General features: G+C 40.4%; 2 protein-coding genes across 3 annotated transcripts in view; one reads left to right on the forward strand and one right to left on the reverse strand.

The window, feature by feature from the left end:
* Positions 1 to 3,704: 3,704 nt before the first annotated feature.
* tmem218 (transmembrane protein 218) lies at positions 3,705 to 12,260 on the reverse strand. The gene is made up of 3 exons (XM_085469564.1): positions 11,816 to 12,260; positions 9,859 to 9,961; positions 3,705 to 4,151 (listed from the first exon to the last, which is right to left on the reverse strand). Exons 1-3 carry the CDS (start codon positions 11,923 to 11,925, stop codon positions 4,017 to 4,019), a joined length of 348 nt encoding a protein of 115 aa, XP_085325690.1. The 5' UTR covers positions 11,926 to 12,260; the 3' UTR covers positions 3,705 to 4,016.
* Positions 12,261 to 15,307: 3,047 nt separating this feature from the next.
* Positions 15,308 to 18,463, forward strand: part of pknox2 (pbx/knotted 1 homeobox 2) — a 107,567-nt gene continuing 104,411 nt past the window's right edge. Inside the window, exon 1 of one of the 2 annotated variants that reach the window (XM_085469565.1) lies at positions 15,308 to 15,365. The gene's annotated coding sequence lies outside the window, so the exon portion shown is untranslated. The remainder of the gene's footprint in view (positions 15,366 to 18,463) is intronic. The other variant, XM_085469566.1, reaches the window with a different exon arrangement.

An 18,463-nucleotide genomic window follows, 5' to 3' on the forward strand; every position in this document is an offset into this window, starting at 1 on the left:
AAGTAGCCAAGCAAATTTGTAGTTGCCTGTCTGCACAGTATGAGTCTCATACATCATCTTGGCTCGCCCACAAGAGGCAAACAAAAGTACCAAGTCAACCTTGTCAGAATGTTCTGCTTGCAATTCAAACGCAGTCAGTTCGCCTGCTTTGAGTGGCCTCCCAGAGTGCACAAAGAATACACTCCTGATTTGATTTGCATTACATCAACCTATCAACAAAAACAAATGGGCTTCCAAACAGAGAAGCACAGATAGGTAGCAGTTTGGGCCATTTTTTTCTGCTCTGTACCAGTTCCTTTCAGTATGTCTGTAATTTGTGACAAACAAATCTCAAATTGTGACCAATCTCAGACATATTCAGTGTATTTATCTAATGCCTGTGATGGGCCTTTCATTGCCTATGCACAAGTCTAAAAATACTGCGTGAATAAAAATAAAGAGCTTTGCCAGAAGGCTGGTTATAATTATTTTCAAGTTGACTGGAAACTCTGCTCTCCGTCAGACCCGGACTGCACTGTACAAGTGCACCTGTCACTTGTGTTTCCTACAGAAAAAAGTTATCTTTATACTTTCTGTTACGACCAATCATACATTGTATAGAAACACCAGAATTACTGGGAATTGCAACATCTTTCTGATGTGCGTTTTGTTGGCCTTCACATCAATCACCACCTCTATCCTGACAAATGTGTTCATTTCTGGCTTTAAAAAACATCCCAAAAAGTCAACATGAAGGATCAAAGGTTGTTTTGTGACTAAAAATTGTTCCTATATTACAAAAATACATTTTTTAAAATCCCACAAACCCTGGAATATCAGAATATGTGTGCCACAAGGCAGTTAAAAACTTAAAGCTGGCTATATATAGCCAACAGAATGGAGACTGAAGAAGTCACTCAGATGAGTGATGAAACATTTCTCCCACTGAAAACACCAAGTCCAGATGAACACAATCAACTTTTTGGAATAGCTTCTAAAGATCTAGATAAATTCAAACATAGGTGACTTTGGTAACAACTAAGCATGTTCTGTGCAATACCAAGGCCACCCGTGTGGCCTTTGATCTCTGCAGCCATTGCCTTTCTACACCCAGCTAATATTCAATAAGGTCTTCAGCACTGTCAGAATGGAAAATAGGCCAAGCTTTGGCCCTCAAGGAGATGTCATGTCCAAACAGCAAAGGGCTGTTCGTGGGCAACCTGACCCCCAATTTGGGCCACCATCCTCTTACCAAAGGAAAGAGCTATGCATTAATTCATTCCTGAGCAAGAGGTAAAAGGCTAAGTCCACACTAGGATCTCAGTTTGAGGATTTTGCCCCCCTAGTGTGTATTGCAATTATAGCATCCCCTAGCGATATACAAAAGTGCACAATAGAGCACAACCAGGCAGTGCTGAGAAAAAAAAGCCCTCTTCTTGGCCCCAAAACGGCATAGTTTGTTGCTTGGGCGACAAGGCTTTGGTTCATTTTCACATTCTATCACAAACTCTCTCATACCTCAGTGAAAGCCGCAGACAGTGAACTCTAGTGTCTTCAACAGACACTGCCAGACACCCATGTTGGCAAATCAGTCCTTATCTAATTCAAGACTTTATGAGGACTTAAAATGACCCTGCTTGTGTTTCCCTTCGAAAGTCTCATCAGGTTTTATTTACCAAACTTGCTGAAAGGATAGCAAACATTGCCATCTGCTTGATTTAACACGAACTGAATGTCATTCTTTTGGGATAAGTGCATCAACTTTGCCTGAAATCTTTAATGGATTGTGAATGTTGTGGGAGCTAGGTGGGGTGGTGACAGTGTCCATATCACAAACAAAGATGGCTAAGGATGTGAAGGGCAAGCCAGAAGTTCTGCTTGAGTGCATCTAAATGCAGGATCTACCCCAAGGAGAGCAACCAGCCCCTCTGCAGTTTCAAAACCATGCTCACACCTCTTTGCCCTTGCATAGCTTTCTCTTTCTGTATCTCTCCCACCCCCCATCTCTTTATATGTCCAGCTGGCTGCGCCACAAAGACTGCATCTCCCAGCTCCAAATGATCCTTAAACCCCCACATCCTTTGTTCTGCTCATTTTCCCACTCCCCAGAGATGGAGTTTAACAGCAAAAATTAAAATGAGGAAAGGATAGAGGATAGAGAAAGATTAAAAAGGTGAGGTAGAGTGAGAGGGTGTGTGAAAATGAGAGCCAGGGAATACTGGCTTCTTCAAGGCCCAGACTTCAGGGAATGTAAAACCTTGAGTGTGGAGGCTGCAAAGGCAGTGAGGAGTTGGTGTAAATACCTTTTGCATTATGACCTTGAAACAGAAACTGCAGCGGAATATTCTCAAAAAGACCATTCTGTTGATAAGTAAAAGGAACAGATCCAAAAAGTTTTCAATCAAGTTAAAGTCAGCCAGCTAAGCCTCTTCTTCAATTTCACTGCTTTTAAAGACACTCGGTGGCACTTTCTACTGGGGCTAAGATCATGTTTTGCGGTATTCATGCGGTCAATTACAGCCAACAAGTCCCTCCAGGTTGAAAAGATTTCGGATCCCTTACCCCACCGTGATGAAATCCCCCCAGTTCCCCAGGTTGTGCGAAATCATGCAGTGGATTGTTATGCAGAAAAAGGACCATAGTATGGAGATGTGGGCTGGAACTAATAGGATTGGTTTTGATTCATTAGATTCTCTTTCATCGGCCTGGTTGGAATTCCACTCCATGTCTCCTCAGGCTTCACACTTTTAAAATGGAGGCGGGAGGGGGGTAAGTGTTTATAATTGAGCCTCTGGACTGCAAAAGCTCATTACTCTATGGAATCATCCGCTTATTGCGACCCTGTGGAATTGTGTGAATGCATCCCCCTGTTCTTCAATGTACTGACAACACTTTACACGATATGACATGATTGACTTATCCAACACTTACATTTAAATGTGTATTTAGAAAATCTTAGTTTAGAAGAGTATCATTGCTATCCTCAACAGCTAATCTCCAAGAGCGTGTCTGGAGTCTTTTTTTCCTAACCCAACTTTCTTTAATGTCTGTTCAACATCAGAGCACTCAGTCCACGTCTGTGGTCACTAGACACTGCAGCAGCAAAATCCTCCAACAACCAGCCTGCATCACGATCAGTTCTTGGTGTTCCCTGATAGCTGGGCATGCTTATGTTCAGCAACTGGTGCTAGGTTAAAGTAAACCCAACTGGCCTGTTTTACAGGCAAAAAAAGCTCTGCCTAATATAGTTACAAGGTTATGTTTTGCATTGCGAAGTCTAATTATAGTTTGCCTTGTCCTATTTAAGCTTTTTCAACTGTCCAATTTAGGAACGCTTCTCTGGAAAACACAAGTCATATTACGCCAGCATACATTTGAGCTTTAAAGCAAAAGAACAAAAGGCAAAAATAATCCACACAGTACTTTTTTGATTGCCAAATATATAATCCATGACTTCTTTTCTGGTTATCAGTCAAATTATAGACTTTTTTTTACTAGCACCACATGAATCAGATCCTGTAAAAACAAGCTAAATAATGTGGTATATCAACAGTCGGTCTGTTTGAAGAACTTCCAGCTTCAGGCAGCTGTAAATGGCAGATCGTGGAAAATTGAGCAATTTTCACTCTGGGCTAAATGTGCATCATGTACCATCACAATTATCAGTTACCGTACTTTGAGAGTACTGCAGAAATTAATCAGAAGCAAAAACTTGAGAGTCATAATCACATACTTAATTATTTATTTATTGTTGGATGAAAAAGTTGAATGACAAAGAATTACTGGCTTGTTCCATACATGCATCAAAATTTAAAGGATGTGGTCATTACTTGTGCTAAGTGATACAAAATATGAAAACTTGACCCAAATATATCAATTTATATTGTTGTATACAAAATCATGAAGACACAAACAGCAGTGCTAAGACAAAACTGGATCTTCCATTCACATGTGTTCCACAATCTATTGTGAAGGCAGGCTGGGGTCTTCAGGACTTGTCAGACTGGGTAAATCAGCCTGTGATTCAGGCGCCAACTCTAGTGTGTTTTTAAGGGCTTGGCATACACGGGTTCCAGGAAATGAAAGGGAAGCAGCACAAAGAATGCCACCAGAAAGATGGTGCTCACCACAGCCAGAAGCACGTAGCGGCCGATGAACAAGGTGTCCACTATCTACAGAGCAAAATAAAGTAAATCCATTAGAAGTTTGTAGTTTCTAGTGTATGGAAAACACAGGGTTATACATAAAGTTCCTCTATTAGCCACTAGATGTCATGGCAGGGCTTTCATAAAGGCTCAAGTGCAAATTTCTCAGTGAGAAATCAACTTTAGAAGGTCACTCATTTAACATTTCTTAAATTGTTCTATGGATAGTAAAACATTATCTGGATTTCTTTTTGTCGAGTTAAGCTTAACCTGGCTTTCTTTACCAACAATCTCATGACTGCTGTCAACTATGGAGGCAGAGCAAAATTGAGCATTTGACAGGAAACACAGTTTGATTTGGCTTCAGGTGGCCGGAAATCGCTGAATTCCCCAAATCGGTGCTGGATTTATTTATTTTTTTGCAATTTTCACATTTTTCCCCCCAAATTCAGATTGCATTGCATATTCTGGCACAATCTGTGCTTTCACCTACTTCAGACAAGTTTGATGAGTGTTGTAAGCAGTGACATGAAGAACGATGAGCAATAATCAAGAGCACCTGTATCAAAGGAGTGGGATGGACTAGCATTTGTATGGTGCTTTTCTAGTCTTACTAAGCACAAACCACTGCTCCATATGCTATACATTTTCCCTTCATATACAGAGCAAATATGGCTCCACAATAGCTTTTAGTCTCTCTTTATGAAGAAGTGCTGAAAAAATGACTTGAAGTTTATTAGTATCTGTCAAGCCCTATTTGTTAAAAGCATCCATGGAAACAACAATGAGATCCTTGAACAGTAAAGCCTTTTCTGACAACTACATCACTCCATAACTCGGACAAGCCTGAAACATTTGGTTAACTGTGATGCTATAAATACATATAGTATTCAAAGATCTCTTTCTAGTTAATTTGGTGTTGGTGAACATTCAGTTTAGTTCGTTATATGGCAGATGGGAGAAAACCATGATGCAGGCTGTGACTCGCAGGCATAGAGACAGATCTATTTCTTGCTGGCTCTGGCCTACGCTCACTCACAGTGGTGAACACTTTGTGTGTTCACAGTGTTCACCACTGGCTGGCTATTAAAGGCAGCAGGTAGTACAGTATTCAGTATATAGTGTGATATAGTGTGACCTTCTATGGGTTCAGCCACTTTTGGGTTCAAACAGTAGACAAAAAATCCCTGCTGTACTCTTGTTTCTCTTTGCATTTGGAAACGATCATTTCCCCCATACTAATAGTTCACTATCTGACACTTTTAGTGCAATAATTAATTTGATGTAATGCACGGGTGTCTGTGGTAAATTGACCTCCTTTAACAGACTGCACAACAACCAGCTGCACTTTTTCATATTAAATGCTGTCTCTGAGTCCCTGCTGTTACAAAGCTGTCATTATATAAGCTTAGAGACTCTCATTAAAAGAAGTCCTGTGCACATTTAGAACTTATCCAGCCACACAGCCCGTTATTATCTTACACATAGAAAAATGATCCCAGATAGCATAACAAGAAAATCAGTTCAATAGGTGGAATAGGTTGAACATGCTGGAAGGGTCATGTCACTTTAAACCACTGGCCGAGAATTGGTCATCAAACCTCTGATGCTATGTTTGTTCACGGAATAAGCTGTGATTGAAAACATGTTTGTTGTTTCGCTCTCACACAACTTAATGCTGATTCGGGCTTCTCTTTATTTTGGAATCCTGCTGTTCCCTATCTAGACATATGATCAGCAGGGACACCAACAACACAGCACTGCAGCTCACCCAAGCAACATGTCAATTAAGAGATGTGAAGCGAGCAAGATGCAGGGCTCAGAAAAACAACACATCTGCCACACTGATGATGCTGTTTCGTGGATAAGGGGAAGTTTGGATTTTTAAAATTTGCCATCAAAAAGATTCATCAGCACGTCATTAATGGCTGCATGTTATAATTTGGATCATGAATACAAGAAGACAAACGGAGAAAACGCCCTTAAGCTAAATAATGGGAGGAGAGCTGCAATTCTACTGCAGTCTTAAACAGGATTTCACAGAGTCTGCTGTGAAATGAGAGAAGGTGTGTGCGTGTGTGTGTGTGCACGCGTGTAAACCCACTGGTGTGCATGAGGTGGGGTTGATGTATGCTGTTTCTTATAGGTGCATTTAACACATCTCACTTTTTAATTTGCCAATTACGCAGCAAGCAGGAGCCCAAAAAGCGGCCCATGTTTTATTAATGTGCCACAGGACGCACAGTGTGAGCATGCAGGCGGTGGGGGAGGTGGGAGAACTATGGGGTGTGGTACAAACCACCCCCACTCCTGCTCTAAGACTGGCCTAATTGGCACTATGATATTTTACTTTTCTTTAACAGGAGGCTAGACATTCTTTTCTCTCACTTATCTTTCTGCTTGCAGATAGGTTACAAAGTTTTGTGTGTCTTTGTGTGTATTAGCTAAAAATGAGTGTACATCACAACATGATACAAACACAAAAAGTCACTAACTGTGCCCAGTAGATCAATTTATTACCTTAACATGCATATCTGCCTTCATTTAAATACCGTTTTGGATCCTACGGGGGAGGGTAGATGATCTGTTTTCTACAGGTGTTACTACATACTCCAAAGAACGGAGATGAAGACGTTCTTCACGCCTCTTTTTCTTCTTTTCTTTTCTTTAAGCAATTTGCGTCTTGCTATTATAATATTTGAATTCTGGTGGCATCTTTCTGTTTTGAGGTTTTTGTAAAAATGATGATGAGAGAACCCTTTTTAGGACTTGATTTTTTAAAAATCTTTATCTCAAATCATGGGAAATAATGTGCGTCTCAATAATGACTTGAGAAGTAAGAAAACCTGTGTGTGATAATTAGTCAGCATAGGTTCATTTTATTTGGAAACCTTGTACAGAAATCCAGGAAGTCTGATTTTGCTGCCTCCCCCTCTCTCTGTTGTTGGTCTGGTATCTGCCTTTGCACAAAGGATATAAAACATGAGCTGGCCAGAATGCTGCTCCGCTCTGCTATTTCTATGGGGTGGCAGCTTGCTTGGCAGATCTAGCCGGCTTATTGGCACGACCCCGAGGCAGCATGGGGGAGTGTTTGTTCTGTGTTGCTGCTGGTCTAAGATAAAGCAGACCAGGCCTTTTACGACAAGCACATGCACAGAAGTGCACACACTGACACTATTTACAGGCATACAGTGTTGTGCAGATACTGCCTTACATTACAGTAAAATTAAGCTTTCATTCTGCATCGGCTGTTTATATACACTCACTGCATCTTAAAGCTAAGTAGAACGTAGATCTTTAATTAGTACAAATGAATGTAGCGAATGCTTTACTTTACAACCCTGCATGATCAGAGCTTTGCCATTTAGAACTAAATATAACTCACCTTTCTACATAATAACACCGTCTATGATAAAATTGTCTTTGAGAATTAGGATTGCAGGCACTATAATTAACTGAATAAATAACATAATGTATTGAACATGAGATAAACATTCAGCTAAAGCTTGCTGTTAATTTGTGGGCTCTAAATCCTCATTTTTCCCTCTGCACCCAATATATTGGCTGGAAATGAATGCCACATGGCCTTACATCAAGACTGATGACATCGCAGACCCCCATCATTTCTAAATGAACTACATTATGTTGTCATTAAGCAGGAAACACAAGTAGGGACACACCAATTGTAAAGTTCTGGGACCTTATTTATTTAAAAAAAAAAGTACATCTGATTTCTACAACACATGTACACATACCTGCATGCATTGTTCTCTTAATAAATCTGACTCCGACTGAACCAGGTGTGGATGAACCTACTGATCAGGGGCTCTTTTAGTCACGTTGCCTTCTGTCTGTGACAGTGCAGGCATTATGCAGTATTACGTATGAGTGTCACCTCACTACTTCCATGCTTACAGCAATCAGACTCTCTGAGCCACAACTTTCTATTATGATTAACTAAAACTAAAATAAAACTAAAACTAGATGTTGAAACAAAGGATTTTAAATAACTAAAATAAAAAACTAGATTCTTAAAAAAATTAAAACAAAAAATTCTGTGAACTTGGAAAAGGAAGTAAAATAAAATTAAAAAAGGAATTGATGGATGTGTTTATTGCGACTGCTGATGTCTATAAGACTGTGAGTCAACTGCTCGAAAAAAGCCATTATACAGAGTTTTTTGTAATAACTGTACTGATTTTCTGAACTGAATTGTACTGAACTATTAAAACCAAACCAGAAGCAAACATTTTTTAATAACAAAAACTAAACAAAAACAAGCAAACCATACTCTGGCAGGCTAACTGAAACTGAGCAGCCTCCTAGTAGATCTACCTCTGTTATTAGTTTGAAAATCCTACGTCACTTTGTTCTCAAGTTATCACATTTACAAATTTGCTTGTCCACACTGCCCACCTAGCAGGGTGACAGCAGTATTAGCCTTTTACAGTTGAGGGATACTAAAAAAAAATTTAAAAAATACAGAACTATTGAATGTCTAGCCTAGCCCACAATATCATAAGCACTCAAATATATATGGTGTAGTGTAAAGAGTGCTGTCAGTGGCTTTATTGCCAAACTATAAATTTATAGTGCATAAGTGTGGGTTATAACAACATAAGCTGTTCATTTAAACCATTTGTCATGGCCACCAATGACTGGCTCTTTCTTATTTGCTCTAGGGCAATGTGATTCACCTCTTCACCATCTTTGTTACCAGTTTACTTGTCTGCAAAATATTCTTACATGTGTGTCACTCTTTCCATACCATGTGTTTTCAAAAACTGCAATCTCTGTGTGAGAAGACATGCAAGTTTTTATACGACATTACACTGGCCAGCTGAAATACATCAATGTGAAAACATTTGGATACCTCAGTGAACATTCAGCACTTTATTTAAAAAGGTTTACATGTTAATATCTAATCTTGTTTTTATTTATCTCTGGGGGAAAAGTGCTTTAATCACAGCTAAACAACAAAAATGAACCTTGTTTTATGTTCTAACTGAGGAAAGGGTTACCCCACCACTTAATAGCCAGTTTTCCCCCTTTGACTTGGGCTAAAATAACTTCAGAGACGCTTTTTGTAGTCATCCAGCAGTCTCTGACATCAGTCTGCAATATAGCAGAATACCATCAGTGGTGGCAGACTCTCAATAGTCATCTCAACAATTAATAGGTCTTTACAATGCCACCCCAGGACTCTCAATTTCTTAGTTTTCAACCAGTTCTTGGTGGATTTACTGGTATGTTTTAGGTCAGTGTCATGTTGCAGGATTCAATTCTGCTTAAACTCTTTAAAGATGCCCTCAACTCATAGCCTCAAATTCAGCTACTGGTGAAATATTATTAGTGAAAATCAGCAATATTTACGTCACGGGAAGCCACTGAGATGAATATTGTTCAGTATGGTGGATAACTGCAGTATTGATCTGTGACTGATCAATCAATGCATCCCTAGCTAGGTTTTATAATAATAGCAAATGTGTTTTTGTTTTAATGAATACATTTTCAATAAATGGTATCGTGTTCTGTGTTTTCCTGACATCGATTTTGCAGCAGATTTACAGTAAAAACTAGTGAACAAAATGATGAGCAAAATCATACTAATTATTATTCCAGGTGGCACATGAGACTTGGAGTCGAGTTGAGTTACCCAATAAACAAAGATACAGACACTGACACACTCTTTAATATTATGTTAACGTGTCTGTGATTAGTGAATTAAGCTCACCTCTATATCTTTGAAAGGCAGAGGTGTCTCTGGGCTGCGGGGGAAAAACACCAACACCAAAGTGATCGTGAGAGCCAAGAGGAAAACAGGAAGAACTCCTAACCTGAGAAGACACATGGGATTCAAAGACAGAGGATTGAGGATGAGGTCTCCACTACTGAGTTAATGATCTGTAAGGCATGCAGGGTTACCTGGGGCTAATGTCATCATAGCCAATAGCAATCTAAACAATGGCAGCCTTTATTGTGGTTTTCAAAAGTTGTTAACTTTCCAATCAAGTAAATAGCACCATGTTTCACACATTTAAACTTTACTGTAATTGCACAGTGTTTGGTGTTACAGGAGTTCAAATTTTACTGACTTTAGTGGTATAATGGTCCAATGTTGAGTAATTGCACAAATGTTAATCAGCAGGGAGTGCAAGGTGTATCGCTGCAGCACTCAACCAGTGACGCAGCGTGTGTTTTGATGGAAAAGTTGATTTTTGCTGGTCTCACTGAGTAGCCTATAAAGCAAAACAATGTCTCAGCATGTCTCATGGTGACTGTGCAAAAATCCCTTCCCTTGGTGTTAATTAGATTGTTTTTGAGCACTTAACACCTCCTCTGTCCCTCGCCTCCTCTCAAACACCCAGCTCCAGCCCTTAATGATATTTGAGACATTATAATTTTTGTAATTTTAACCCAGCTGACGGGGGTGGGACGTGGCCGCAAGTCAGTGAACTAATAATGGCATTAAAGCATTAAGTCAACATTATCATACGGTGCTTTTCTCCAGGGACCAAAAAGCAGGTATAATAGGGCACTTAGGAGGCAGAAAAAGGAAAGACTGAAATCTGGAAATGACTCTACGAACTATAAATTTGGGGACAATGACTGGTAAAGTGGCTAACAGAATAGAGAGACATAAGGTAGATATATTGTGTGTGCAAGAGACCAGGTGAAAGGAATGCAAGGCCGAGAGTATATTGAAGTAGGAGTAGTCATGAAGGATGAGCTGCTTCATTGAAGGGGGGGGGAGTAAATGTATAGAGACAATCAGGAGTTGCACCGTGTTTTTTTTTTTTTTAGATCTATAGAAATGATATAATAGGGTTCCAAGAGAGGAACTGTGGTACTGCATGAGGACGTCAAGAGTGACAGAGAGGTATGTGAGGGTGGTGCAGGACATGTATTACAGGTATTATAGGGATTACAGATGGGTCTGAGCCCCTTCTTGTCTGCATTGGTGTACGACAAGCCGACAGACGAGGTCAGGCAGGGGTTTCTATGGACTATGATGTTTACAGAAGACATTGTAATCTAAAGTGAGAGTAGAGAACAGGTGGAAAAGAGCCTGGAGGGGTGTAGGTGTAGACCTGCTATACATCACATACATCTGGCTGTAGAGACGCCAGTGCTAACAAAATGACAGGAGGCAGAACAGATGGTGAAAGAGTTGAAGATGCTGAGGGGTTTTTTTAGGAGTGACCAGGACGGACAAAGTTAGAAAGGCACGCCTGACAATGTTGGGACATGTACAGTGGAGGGACAGTGGATAAACTGGACGAAGGATGTTTCAGATGGAGCTGTCAGGCAGGACAAAAAAAAGATCTTCGGCTTCATGCATGTAGTGAAAGAGGACTGAAAGACAGAGGAGGATGGTAGGGAAAGGCTGAAATGGAGCCAGATAACCCGCTGCAGGTCCCTAAAGGGAGCAGCGGAAAGCAGAAGACATTTTTTGGGATTACACTGTGGTTACTGTGTGATGCAAAAGTATGCCGAATTTACAAGGAAGCCTCATTAGTGGTTACAACGTGTTATCTCCTAGGTGCACTGGAGCCCAGCTATGAGACAAGTGGCGCGCATTTCAAGGAAATGCGGCGCCCATTGAGATAAATGTTATCCCGGCTTTTCGTTATAAATATTCCTATATTCCATCAGAGTTAAGCCTGTGTGTGTGCTGTTATGCCACTCACTTTGCGGACCCTGGCGCTCTCAGCAGCAAAATCCCAAACACAAGAGCAACAATCCAGACCGCCACAATAACGAAAACGCCGATACCGACTTCAAGGACAGTATTTGCCATTTTAAAGCAACGTTTTTAAGGGAGCTAACTCATCACACCGAACGCCCAATCCTTTGTATTTATGAAAAATGCTAATTGTACACTTAACAACGCTGTGCGGTATCGAACTACCGACAGCTGCAGCAGCTAAAGGTAGTCGAGACACTGCCTTACAAGTAAGTTCGCTGTCTCTACTAGCGCTGAGACAGAAGGCTTTAAAATATCAGGCCGACACAGTTGCGAACTAATGTTGCCAGCTAACTCGCCATTTCTCACATAAAAACGAGCCGAGCATCGGTTAAGCCTTTTATTTTTTTTCTTAGCATCGGTTAAGCCTTCTCTATGGCTTCATCTGCTTCCTGGTAACAACAAACTGTAATGTAATTGGGTAAATGAGCCAGACGACTAACCAATCAAATGCGTCGTTACTTAAGCGTTAAGCCCCACTGTGAAGCTGCCACACAACACCAGAGAAGAAGTAGAGCCTTCTTATGCGAATGTCGAACTTTACCCCATTTATTCCGAGGAAGGGTCCCATTTTACAGCCAGGTCCTTGCATTATAGCCAGGCCACGTTTCAGCGCCTTATGTTAGGTTCGGCTCACTGAGGTAGATTTCCTTAAAGTTTATGAACCGGCGGTGTTTGAAACACTCATAAAGTCTTGTATGAATACTTATCTGAAGGTATCCCCAGAGTAAGCCCAAAGGAGTATTAGTATTATTCAGTCTTGCACAAAACACATTTAATTCAAGGGATTATCACACGTGTCCATAAAGTATCCCGCCGTATTTTAAACTCCTGTTTTTATTCGTAACAATATTCTGCTCCTTGATCTACAAAGTGTATTAATAGTAGTGACTGAATGTCTCACGTGCACTCCGAGCTAAGATTTATCATGGGTAATATTCATGGTGACCAACAGGGGGCTAGCCAGGTCCGCAATTCAAAGGCATGTGCATTCTAGCGCGCGTGTGTGAGAGAAATTATGAATATGTCGCCTTATTAGATATTTACATTTTTTTTTAGAGCAGTTTAAACCGCTCTTTGTGTTTTGCCTGTGCCTGCCTGACTTTCCATCGGGCGATTTGATCTTTTCTACACTTTCACTGCAATCAAACAGATTAAAGCGCACACAAACGTCTCACTTTCAATGTTGTATCAAAGTGTCCAGGAAGGGGCGATTCTGGGATTAGACCTTGAAGGGGGCTCAGCCCCCTATCATAATGACATGCACAGACTTCCTTGCAATTAATATTAGCGGAATATTCTGTTTGTAAACATGCGCTGCTGTCCTTTTCCCCTTTACAACCCTCAGTTCAAAGGAATGCACATTACAATATTACCTTCAAAGCAACCCAATTAGTTGGAATGAATAATCACAGTTTTCCATATGAAACACCAGTCTTATAGCGGGCAAACTGAAGGCAAAGACTCAATTGTGTTCAATTGTTGACCAGAAATGACCACGGTACATTAAAGAACTATACAAAGCAGATATGAGAAGAAACATGCACAGCCTTTTGTCACTCTCTTTTTTCAGTCTCTTAACCACGTACAGGCAGTTCAGTTTACTTCAATTAAATTGCAATTAAAATTAAAACATTTAAAAAAAAACATCACTCTGCCACCCCATACACCTGGAGTTGGTAGAGTTTATTTTACACTAAAGTTTCCAAATTCATGCAAACCCTTCATTTATTCTGCAGGACACATGATATCAGGTCCCCTGATCCAAGAGTGGAGAATAGATTTGTAATGTAATAGCTAATAGACTCTAACAATCTAGCCTACATTAACATTTTTGATGGTAATGACCCTGTTTTATCAGGACAATTTACACTTTTCCTTGCATGTTTACATATTTAGGTAATGTGTGTTTTCAATCTTCACAAGTGAGTGGTGTCGTGGAATGACCTCTTCATCTTCTTTCTGTCAAAATAACACAAATCTATTAATAAAAATCCACACTGTTGATGTTGAAGCATGTATGAGTGCACTGTAACATCATGACATTAAGAACACTGGATATCTAAATCTGTGCTTGTTATAACCTGCACTGTCTCCAGCAGACCAGGTGGGAATATAAATGCAAAATTAGACAATGATAACAGAACATTTTTTAGGGGTTCTATGTCCAAATTCAGGGGTGCTTGAACATTCCCGATAAAGAAGGTCTAAACTCAGGTCTTTTCTGTTTGAACGAAGAACTGTAATCAGTGGTAAACCTGAACAAGTGAGGATATAACAAAAAGAACGAGGATAAGTGGAGCTGTGGTGACTACAACTGAGACATTTAACATTGAAGCAGCTACCCACAGCTGTAGCATAGCATAGCATCTTTATTTATAACGCACTTTACATCCAACAATGTTGGCCAAAGTGCTACAAATATAAAACAAAGAGAAAACAGTTTAAATTACATATAGAATATCTTAAAATTAAAAATAATATAATTAATTAGAAACATATTAAGAGACATCAACAAGTCCTGCTGTGCTGAAAGCCGAGGTAAATAGATAAGTTTTAAGACGTGATTTAAAAACAGATAATGAAGGTGCCTGTCTAACATGTAAAGGCAACTCATTCCACAATTTTGGTGCTGCCACAGCAAACGCCCGATCCCCTCTGAGCTTACGATTTGTCCTGGGCACGCTCAGGAGGAGCTGGTCTGCCGACCTGAGGGACCGGGAAGTTATGTATGGATGAAGACGCTCAGAGAGATAAAGAGGGGCAGCATTTGACAAACACTTAAAGACAAATAAAAGCAGCTTAAAATGGATCCTAAAATGCACGGGCAGCCAATGAAGTGAATATAAAACTGGGGATTCCTGTAGGGATTAGAACAGCAGGAAATCAACACGCAGTGAATTAGGTTTCTTATACTAAAAAGGTTCAAGCTTGCCTGTAACTGGACACACTTTCCTGACAAAGGCTGTCACATTATGTTTGTATAAAGACCGAAAGCACAGAGGATGACCGAACAGATGTAGGTCACTTTACTTTTCAGGTTTATAACAGAGTCCGCCCGAGCTCAATGAATGTGGTCATATATTAAATCATTTGAAAATGTCATTTAAATGTTCACATTTTTGCGTTTTAAGCTGGTCCAGACTGATTCTCTTGATTCAAAATCAACTAAATTCTTTAGATTTTTTTATTGAAATGAACTGTTGTTTGCTGTTGTGGTTACTGTGATTGTTGTAAACTAGTTGCACCACCGTAACTCGACCGCAAATGTCAATGCGCTCTTCTTGGAGGTTTCGTGTGTTTGGAGCCCTACACCTGATTGCGGTATTTCCCATGGACACTGGAAGGCATCAGCAGCCCGGTGTTGGGAAAACGGGGAGCGGAGATGAAGATGGAGGTGGGAGGGGCCTGACATGACTGACGTCAGCGACTGTGTGGAGGAGTATAGGCTGTGCTGTCAGCCCAGTGTCAGTCTGATGAAGATTGGCATGCAGGTAAGCTGTCATTCATTTTCAATGTCAGTGCATGGGAGCAGGGCTTCAGCACTCCAGCGTCCTTTTTCCCCCTTTCCCCCCCTTCATTACAAAAGGCAGGACATTATTCATACAGTCAGACAGCCAGCCAGGCCAGAGTGAGGGAGAGAGAGATAGGGAGGGAAAGAGAGACAGAGAGAGAGTGAGGGAGGGAGAAAGAAAAAAAAAGAGAGAGCGAGAGACTGAGGGAAAGGAGGGGGCCTAGAGGAGGGGGTGAAAAAAGAGAGAGGGAAAGGAGAGGAGAAGCATTTTTGTGCTGGACTCAAAGACCAGTGGATTTTTTTTTCCTTTGCTTGATGCGGCATTTGGATTTTTGAAATTGTCGCGGTAATGTTTGTGATGCGGTTATCTCAGATTTTTTTTAAATGTATAAAGCGGATGTTTTAGTGCAAATGTAATAGTTTAAAGAGAATAAAAGCAGTAAAGCGTGCAGGAAGCTGGCGTTCTGTTTGCTTTGATTTCTTTGTCAAAAAGCTTCGGAACGCCTCATCCCATTCTAATTAATCGCAAATTAACACTTCATTTTACGGCGTGTCTGTAACGTGCAAAAGGCGTGTTGTAATGTAATGCAATGCAATTTTCTTGATGTTGAAGTTTCGTTGTTGCGCTGTTAAAAAGGCTTTTATTTTGACTGACCGAGTTAGGTGAGGTGTAAATGGGGGGTGTCATGTAGCACACTTGCAATTTGATGTAATTCACTGAATTTTATTATTATTTTTCTTAATGCTCGTGAGTTTTGCGTGTGTAATTATTTTGGTTTGCAGGAAAAATAGATGGTTGCATGTTTTTCAATCTCAAACTGAAAAAAGTGAACTATAGTTACCTTTAAAATTACATTTTTTTTGCTGATGACTTACAAAAGTACCCAAGCTTTTCAGTGAAATTAGTGTAGCAGCAGTATTTTAAAGTAAAACAAACAATATATAAAGCTAAAATATTACATGTAGTAATTTAAGTTGTCCTCATATAGGGGCATGTTTGACTTCTTATTTTCTCAATCAATGTTTGACTGAAGTGAGCTCTAAAGTTTACACTCAGCCTACCCAGCCCTGCAAAAACCTCCCTAGTCTGAACACTGGCCCTCTTTGTGTGCCGCTCACCACTTTCTATTTCAGATGACTTGTTTATTCCACAATTGCTTGAATGACGGTTTTGCTCACCGTAGAGCTTGTTTGACTGGCACAAAACACTGTCTGCGAGACAGCTAGTTTTCAGCACTGCTAGCCTGTATGATTTGACTTACATCCTTGAGTTAGAGAGGCCCAGATTTGCTGGTCTTTTGCTCTGTCTTAGTAGTTTTTTTTGAGTCAAATTCAGCCAACTCCTGTGTTCCTTTGGGCAGTATTTCATATAGGCAGGCGCAGATTTGATAAACACATGTGACTTAAAAACAGAAACGCTTTTCTTGATATAAAATTTAAACTGACAACTGACACAGTTGTTTTCTCTCAGTGGTAAAATGCTCTGGCTATACAAAGCTAACTGAGGGCCTAATAACTAAGGCCATAGTGTGAACATCAAGAGTACATTAGCTTAATTAAATATGCCTGAACCATTTGTTTACTAATCATCTGCTTCCCTGAGAAATCACGATGGCGATTTGGACCACTTTAGGTCCCTTTGTCAGACACATTCACCAGGTGCAAAATGCTGAGCATGAAATCCCACGAGGGGCTAAATTTGCACCCACTGTGAAAGTAAACACTTTGTAAGATACTGCTGTTGTTCTGTGAATTGCTGTTAAAAGAGCAAGAGAAGCCCTTTTACCTTTTACACCGTTCAAATCACCCTTTGTCAGTAGATGATTTACCTGCGAATGGATCGAGACGGCGTACACAAATACGCAAGCACACGAGTTGATACGCATCACTAGTCACCCTCAGAGATGTTTGTTCTTTGTTGTTATGTACCCCACGCAGCTCTACATATTGTCAAAAGGCGATAATGCCAATTTAGTTTATCCACCAAACCCTGCTGAGATCTTAATTGATGATTTGTGTCATTGGACAAGCAGCCCAGGGGCACATTTAGGGCTGCACAATACTCCGGCACCATTTGCATATTCCCATTCTTACTATATGGGTAAATTACATGATGAGATGTGATGCTGTGCATTCCTACAGCTTTTTGGGGGATAATCACTAATAAAGTGAGTCAGTCACACTAAATGAAGGAAGTAAACAGAGCGAGGAGAGCATATGTTACAAACCAATTTAAGCATTTATGTATGGCCATAAAGCAATTGAGGAAATTAAACCATGAGCGAATGTCTTGTCATTTTCTTCGCCTTTGCTGCTAATTCCTCCCTGCATGGTGCCAGTGGAATCATTTTTGGAGACAGTCTTTTTCCTTTCTTTCTCTTTTTTTCACAGGGTTTCTTGTAAGACTAATAGGGCTTACTTTGCAGGAGTCTTTTTTCTAGCAATCAAATTGTGAAATATCTAATTTGTTGTTTTTTTTGAGGGCCCGGCTTTTTAAAATCAGGCTGGAAAAACAGCGGATGTTTTGAATTATTCATAGGGTTTTAGTCTGCTGGGTATCCTCAGCGAAGTGAATATAGCTCCTGTTCTGGCCCATGAGCAAAGTGATGTAGTCTAGTTTTCTCATGTTTGATAGCGCGGCAGTTCTTTAGACAATTGTGTTGCGCTGCATGTTTTGGTCCTGTCTGGGCCCTCGTAGGTCATGCCCACTAAGCCTGCTTGATCCCTATTGCTCTCAGGAGGAGGCAGAGACCTTTTTATATCGTCAGATAGCACAGGTTAAGGACAGCCCTTGCATGCTTACCCATGCTAATTCTGCAGCCAGTGCTGTGCTGGCACGGCTCTAAGTAAGCCACCGGGGAGTGGGCTTCGGAGAGAGATGGATTGGCTTGATTTATGCTTCAAGAGGAACAGCAGGCAAATTTAGCGATTCTCCATATAGTGTCAACATTACAGACTTTGTTTCTGGAAAGACATAAACAAACTATAATGAATAGGCATGTTGATTAGAACTGTAATTTAATTTAAAAAGGGAATCAGGCAGTAACGGCATACAGTACTGCTGAAATGTATTTTAAT

Source organism: Copadichromis virginalis, linkage group LG10 (assembly GCF_057382275.1).
Source record: "Copadichromis virginalis isolate Kocher_CV1m ecotype Utaka linkage group LG10, C_Virginalis_male_GT1.1, whole genome shotgun sequence".
Taxonomy (NCBI): domain Eukaryota; kingdom Metazoa; phylum Chordata; class Actinopteri; order Cichliformes; family Cichlidae; genus Copadichromis; species Copadichromis virginalis.

What these genes read in the sequence shown, in the direction of transcription:
- tmem218 (XM_085469564.1), bottom strand. Translation starts at nt 11,925, where the DNA reads ATGGCAAATACTGTCCTTGAAGTCGGTATCGGCGTTTTCGTTATTGTG. An exon ending in AGAGCGCCAGGGTCCGCAAA is followed by an intron (nt 9,962 to 11,815) that starts GTGAGTGGCATA and finishes GTGTCTTCTCAG; the next exon opens with GTTAGGAGTTCTTCCTGTTT. An exon ending in TGCCTTTCAAAGATATAGAG is followed by an intron (nt 4,152 to 9,858) that starts GTGAGCTTAATT and finishes TTTGCTCTGTAG; the next exon opens with ATAGTGGACACCTTGTTCAT.